At 36.6% G+C, this 7100-nt stretch overlaps 1 protein-coding gene across 1 annotated transcript; it reads left to right on the top strand.

The window, feature by feature from the left end:
• The first annotated feature begins 642 nt into the window (after positions 1–642).
• Positions 643–5798, top strand: LOC121998242 (cell number regulator 6-like). The gene is made up of 4 exons (XM_042553056.1): positions 643–1072; positions 1191–1305; positions 3830–4095; positions 5417–5798. Exons 1-4 carry the CDS (start codon positions 959–961, stop codon positions 5639–5641), a joined length of 720 nt encoding a protein of 239 aa, XP_042408990.1. The 5' UTR covers positions 643–958; the 3' UTR covers positions 5642–5798.
• The last annotated feature ends 1302 nt before the right edge of the window (positions 5799–7100 follow it).

Here is a 7100-nt window from a genome sequence, read left to right as displayed (position 1 = left end):
GTTTTAGACAACTCATCATTTCATATCTTAACAACTGTCTCATTACATCTAATATTGCTAAATTTAAATTTCATATATTCTGTCTTTATTTTACTAAGCCTAAAATTTTTCATTTCTAGTATTCCTACCAAAATTTTAGTTTAATATTTACTCCTTTACGTGTCTCGTCTATAAAAATAATATCATTTACAAATAACATACATCATGGTACTATGTTTTTTAATATGTCAGTGAGTTTATCCATTATTAATATAAAAATATAAGGACTTAGAGTTGATTTTTAATGTAACCCTATTTTTATTGAAAATATTTTAATTAATTTACTTAAATTCATCACTCTAGTCATTATATTTTCTTACATATGCTTAATCAGTCTAATATATGATATGCTAACACCATTATTTTTTTTAATTCTCGATATAATTTTTTAATTAGTTGATTAAAAAGATATTTAATTTACATTGTCAATGTATCTGTAAGAATATAAATTGATTTTTGATTCATCTCTTTCCTTAAGTTTTTTTAATTATTTTTTCATAAATTTTATTATACTCATATCGTTTATATTTTTATATAAGAAAATTTGAGTAGTAAATTTTGGCAAGCGTTGGATAAATCGTCTTGGGCGAAAAGTCGCTGGGATTCTGGTAGACGCTGTCAAAGTCAACGTCTTCTTCTAAGAAGAACGAAAACGTTCCCTCGAAGGATCAATTAAATCTCCCAATTACCACCGCCAGCGATGCGGCCGCTTCCCTTCTATTTCAATCTTTCAACGCACGTCGCTCCCATCCATTTCCCCGTCATTTGTCCACTTGCCTCGGAGACATATAATCCCTTCTTCATCCGCTAGGGTTTCCTCGTTCCACACCTGCTCGCTCGCTGCTGAGCGGTTGACTCGTAGAGACTCAGATCTTACCTCTCCATTCTTTTCGGCTGCTGGTGAAGTGGTGGATTCGCGATGATGTCGGATGAACTGGTGCCTTCGAGGTACGTGAAGCTCACCAAGGATCAGGATACGCCGTTGGAGGAGATCCGCCCTGGAGAGCTCAACCAGCCCGTTCAGGTTCCTCAGGTCGCAATATACCAAGCCATTTTTAACATCTTTAATCTTTTCCTTATTCAGTAATTGCAATGGATCTGTCAAAAAGCATCCGTTGCTTATCGATTGATGCCGGAGTTTGTTTTATCAGTTGGAGGTTCACCGATGTAACGAATGTGGGCAACCCCTACCGGAGAGCTATGAGCCACCTGCTGATGAAGCTTGGACTACTGGCATTTTTGGCTGTGCCGATGATCCAGAAAGCTGTAAGATCTGTCTCTGTTCATTTACTTCATCAATTAGTTGAACCTGCTATTCAGACAAGATTGGAGTTAACCCGTTTTTACGATGTTTTAATAGTTAGATAAAGGCCCCGGTATCATGATTGATTTTTTTGGTCCTGGCATTTCTCGGTCATATCTGGCTGTATTAATTTTCTGCTTTACAGTCAACTATGACAACACACTGCAATTGCCTCTGCATACGGCCTTGCCTAACCTTGTTTGGTAGAGTTAGTGTATCAAAGATCCATATTTACTATCTTCAAGATCGTTTTTTTGCTGCTTTATGAAGATTTTAAACATATTGCAAATTTGTAAGCTTAGAAGGAAATTATTTTGTTTTCCTAAAAAAGTAAAATTTAAATAAAAATATAATAATTTTTGTCAAAACTACCAAATAACAGTTTTGGGCAAATTTGTGAAATTTTAAATCTAAACAATGCAGTAATTTTGGCTAAAATTGTTGTAGTAGTTTTGACTAAATGTGCTACATGAACAATTTTGAATCATTTGGTTATTTTTTTTCTGATCGCCTATTTTTCTTCTTCATGTTATTATCTAGTTCGCCTTTGATTCATAAGATTTTACTATCGTCTATATCAAATTATTTATTATTTACATTTAACACAAAAAGGAATTTCGGAGCCAAAACTCAATGGCTTGTTCCAGGTAGACATTAGAAGGTGGTATATTTTCATGCACCTAGCAGCATGGGCATTATCCACTCTGTATTGTCTTGTGTGGGTAGGTTAACCCGTGAACCAATGAGACAGTTGTCAAATGACTCAAATTGATTATGCCATTACAATTCATGATTTTATTTATTTATTTATTTATTTATTTTTTCAACTCATGATTTGATGTCCTTTAGGTGATCCTAGTACACACAAATATTATATTTGGATTTATACTCCATGTCTGATGATATCTTCTTGGCAATAAAGGCATTAAGTATCTCTCGTCATATCATTTGAATCCTTTGGAAGAAAAATGTAAACCTCTCCATCTCCACCAGCATTGTAAAATACTAATGTCTATTCTATCTGTTATGACTTGATGAATGATTTTTTAATTCTTTCCAAAGAGGTTAAATGAAGGGGAGCCTTGGCGCAACGGTAAAGTTGTTGCTTTGTGACTAAAAGGTCACGGGTTCGAATCCTGGAAACAACCTCTTGCAAAAAGCAGGGTAAAGCTGCGTATAATGGGTCCTTCCTCGGGACCCCGCATAGCAGGAGCTTCGTGCATCGGGCTTCCTTTTTTTTTCCAAAGAGGTTAAATGCTCTTTAATGGCTAGTATTTTTGACCTTCTGGCCTCTTTTTTATTCTGGTAATTGCCCCTGTACAACAACAACCAAGCTTTATCCCACTAGGTGGGGTTGACTATATGGATCTTTTTATGCCATTGAGCTCTATCTCCTACTGTATCATCATCTATATTTAAATAAATTTTATCTTGTTTTATTGCTGATAACCAAGTCTTTTTTTGTCTTCCTCTACCTCGTTTGATATGCGTGTTTGTCATAGTTTCACATCACCTAATTGGAGCGTTTATTGGTCGTCTAAGAACATGCTCGTACCATCTTAAATGTCTCTCGGAGTTTTCCCTATGCAACTCCGACTTTCTTTCTAATTCTCTCATTTCTTATTCTATCCATTCTCGTATATCCACACATCTACCTTAACATCCTCATCTTTGCAACTCTTATCTTCAGCTCATGTGCTCGAGTCATAGCTCAACATTCAGCTCCATATAACATAGCAGGTCTAACTGCGATTTTGTAAAATTTTTCTTTAAGTTTTAGAGGTACTTTACAAGCACATAAAACACCTGACGTTTTTCTCAATTTCAACTATCCTGCTTATCCTGCTTGTATTCTATGTAAGATATCTCTCTCAATCCCTCCATTTTGCAAAAATAATCCTAAATATCTAAAGCTCATGGTTCCGGGCAACTCGTCATTTTCTATCTTAATAATTGTCTTATTATGTCGAATATTGCTAAACTTAAATTTAATATCTTTTGTCTTTATTCTACTAAGTCTAAAACCTTTACCTTCTAGTATTTCTTGCCATAATTCTAGTTTAGCATTTACTCCTTCATGTGTTTCATCTACCAAATAATATCATCTGCAAACAACATACACCCATGGTACTGTGTCTTGAATGTGTGCAGTGAGTTTGTCTTCGTCCATAATTAGTATAAAAAGATAAGAATTTAGATCTAATCTTTGATGTAACCCTATCTTTATTGGAAATGCTTCAGTTACTCCGTTTGAAGTCTTTACTCTAGTCATTACATCCTCGTACATATCTTTAATTAGTTCAATGTATGTTACGTTAACATCTCTTTTTTCTAGAATTTTTCATATAATTTCTCTTGGGACTTTATAATTTCTCTTGCCATCTATTTGCTAAATTTAATTGTTCATGCTTGCCTTATCTCTTGATTTTATAATTCTTAGTTATAATTTCATATTATTTGTTTTTATGGGATCTCTCTGGATGATAGGTTGGACAGGGTTGTTCTGTCCTTGTGTTTTGTTTGGTCGCAACGTGGAGAGGCTTAGAGAAGATACTCCATGGACAAGTCCTTGTATGTGCCATGCTCTCTGCGTTGAAGGTGGTCTTGCACTTGCTGTTGCTACAGCGGTTTTCCATGGAATTGACCCTAGCACATCATTTTTGATTGGAGAAGGGCTAGTCTTTACTTGGTGGATGTGTGGCATCTACACTGGTATATTTAGGCAATCATTGCAGAAGAAATATCATCTGAAGGTATTCTCTCTCTCTTTCACACGCACTAGAGTACATCATCTCAGATCTGATTGTCTTATTTTTATGGCTTAAACAGAAGATATCATCTGAAGGTATTCTCTCTCTCTTTCACACACTAGAGTACAGCATCTCATATTTGATTGTCGTATTTGTATGGCTTAAACCATTTGTTTTTGTTAAACCCTTCATCCTTTTTCCCTTGCGTTTTCATTTTAATTTGTTCTTCAGTTTCTTTTCTCTGCACGAAGTTCATATATTTATTTTCAATGCTCATAAGTTTGTTTTCTTGTTTAATGAGGTAATTTTTTAATAGTTGAATATTGTGTGGGCTTGGTTCTGATTGAAAAGGGACCTCACTTTTTATTTCTTTGTTATTTCGTAAACATAAGAAAATCAGTTTTTCCTCAACAGGGTTTTTCGAAAACAGTCTCTTGCAAAGCCGGGTAAGGCTATATACAATAGATGTTTTCCTGGGCCCCGCATTAGCAGAAGCTTCGTACACTGGACTATCCCTAAGGTTTTTCAAGATGCCATGCCATAATATGGACCTATTTACTATATCTTTAATTTGATTTGTTGTAGTTTGATTTTAGGATGTCTGTCAGTGACATGAATATTTGTATAGGAAAGGATATCATGTACTGATATGGGAATATCATGAGAAACATGTGTTGGCGATAGTGAGATGGAATTGTGGGCTTCATGTTTTACTTGTAAGATTCCACAAACTGAAATCTTCAAATGATGTTCTTTAGCATGCTTCAGCTACTGAAAACATTAGTTGAGCAGAATTTGATATCGCCTTAAAGGAATAGTTTCTGTACAGTGAAGAAACTAATCCTTACATTGGTGTGTATTGGCCTATATATGAACTAATCCTTACGGTGAAGAAACTCAAAAGGGTTGATGTTAAGATGTTTTTGTTCCAGATATACACGTTTCTTAAACTTTTGGAACCTGGCTGGAGATATGTACGTGCTTTCCTTTTATAGTGTGTGTGCTGACCTAGCTCTCAATAAGAGATGTTTTCTATGCAGATTTAATTTTGCCTATTCAAACCCACTAATTGTTGTCATTTCTTTGTCCTCCCATCTTTAATTGATTTGACATTTATGATCTGAACACAAATCGTTGTTAGGATGCTCGAATATGGTTTTTATTCAATAGTCATGTATGAGAGAACTCCATATGGTTCTTTCTTCAATGAGGTATCAATGTCATAAATGATTAGACATTCTATTGTTAATATGTATATAGAACATATGCATTTTGTGTACTGGTTACAGTGACCTATTCATCTCTAATCCTATTTTGGTGGCAGAATTCTCCTTGTGACCCATGCATGGTCCATTGCTGCATGCATTGGTGCGCCATCTGTCAGGAGCATCGTGAAATGAAAGGTCGATTATCTGATAATCTTGTCACGCCAATGACGGTCGTCAACCCACCGCCTGTGCAGGAGATGAGTGATCGCAGCAGTTCAGCAGTCTCTGAGACTGGTGCCCAACTCAACAACCACGCCCAGGTGGAGACACAAGCTGTATAGTTTGGCGTGATTCTCATGTACTTGTTTGAGAACATCGGACAGAATACAAGGTGATAGATCATTTGTTTAGGCTTCTTTCTTGTGAAACTTATTGGCATCCATTAATCCATATGAACGAACATCATCATATCTTCCAAAAGTTATCATTTTGTTACTATTTTGATGCTTCGTGTGGTTTACGAGGTAAATGTGTGGTTGTTTACTTTCATCATTGATGCGTTTTTGGGTTAAAAACTCTTCGCTAGGTAACATTGACATTGCTTTCGAAATGTTATGGTATTTTTTTTAGCACAGATTTGCTAGGTTGGATTATACTTGGTTGGTTCAAGGGGCTGGAGAAAAATAAAAATATATAGGATTTAGGTGAGTTCAATTTCGGATGACCAAAATCATTCAAGCGAGCGGAGCTGGAGCGAAAGCCTGAACAAAAAGTCAACTTTGAGTTGACTCTTGTTTGGGCACTCAGACCATTGTGGTGTCACCAGGGTGCCTCTACTCTTCGACATTGCGGATCAACGTCAGCAACTATCCGAGCACCCGAAGTGGGTTTGAGCGTCCAGAACGGGATAAAATTTTATCTTATGCCCGTTGTATAGCCCCATTTGCGAGAAGATAAGATGTACCACGCTGGGGGCACTCGGACCATGCCACTTCTAACCAGTGGACTATAAATAGAGCTATAATCTTCTTCATTTCGAACAACACACTTTATATTTTGAATATCTTTCTGTTTTTCACTTCCATGTTTTATTTCAGTGTACGAAGCTTCTCCGCCTCCGGCGTTTTGTTCGAGAAGGAAATCTTCATAGTGAGTTTATTTTTCTTGGAGTAACAATCATCTGATTGACAACCAAATAAATTGTTTATCTCATACTCCTCTTAATTCAATTATTATTTTCTTTAAGTGTGTAATTATTTGAAAGCCTGATACTTTGAGAAAGGCTTGCATCAACTAGTTACTAAATCAATCTTCTAAAAAAAATAGGGGGGGGGGGGGTTGTCACCACCCGCCCACGCTCCATCATTGTTTTAGGGTATGGAGTACATCCCCCAGGGCGTAGCGTAGACGATGGACGCATAATATCTCTGCCGTAATGGCCAGGGGTCGATTCTCAGGAACTGACGACCTGGGGTTTACCCCACCATGCGCCTATGGCCTGTGTACCTGCATGAACCTCCCTCCATATCCGTGGGGCCGGCACTAGGGGAGCTGCTAAGGTAGCAAATCTACCTTTTTTTTAGGGTATGGAGTACTGAGTGGTTGTAGATATAATTTTAGAGATTGTGTTTGATAGCTTGAAGACCTAGAATGAGATGAACTTGGGAGGTACAAAGGATCAAATGACATTGAGCAAGCATAGAAAGCTTCATGCATCTATGCTTCATGCATTCAATGAATTGGTGGCTAACACTGTTGGATCATGTACCGTGTGGTAATTGTTGGTGCAATATTTCCTAG

This window comes from Zingiber officinale, chromosome 6A (genome assembly GCF_018446385.1).
Source record: "Zingiber officinale cultivar Zhangliang chromosome 6A, Zo_v1.1, whole genome shotgun sequence".
NCBI lineage: Eukaryota > Viridiplantae > Streptophyta > Magnoliopsida > Zingiberales > Zingiberaceae > Zingiber > Zingiber officinale.
Note: the sequence above shows the minus strand (reverse complement) of the source record. Positions and strands in the feature narration are given on the sequence as shown.

Bases quoted from the DNA above. Each gene is read 5' to 3' on its own strand.
- LOC121998242 (XM_042553056.1), top strand. From the start codon at position 959: ATGATGTCGGATGAACTGGTGCCTTCGAGGTACGTGAAGCTCACCAAG. The intron at 1,073-1,190 runs GTCGCAATATAC...TTGTTTTATCAG, and splicing joins AGCCCGTTCAGGTTCCTCAG to TTGGAGGTTCACCGATGTAA. The intron at 4,096-5,416 runs GTATTCTCTCTC...TTTTGGTGGCAG, and splicing joins AGAAGAAATATCATCTGAAG to AATTCTCCTTGTGACCCATG.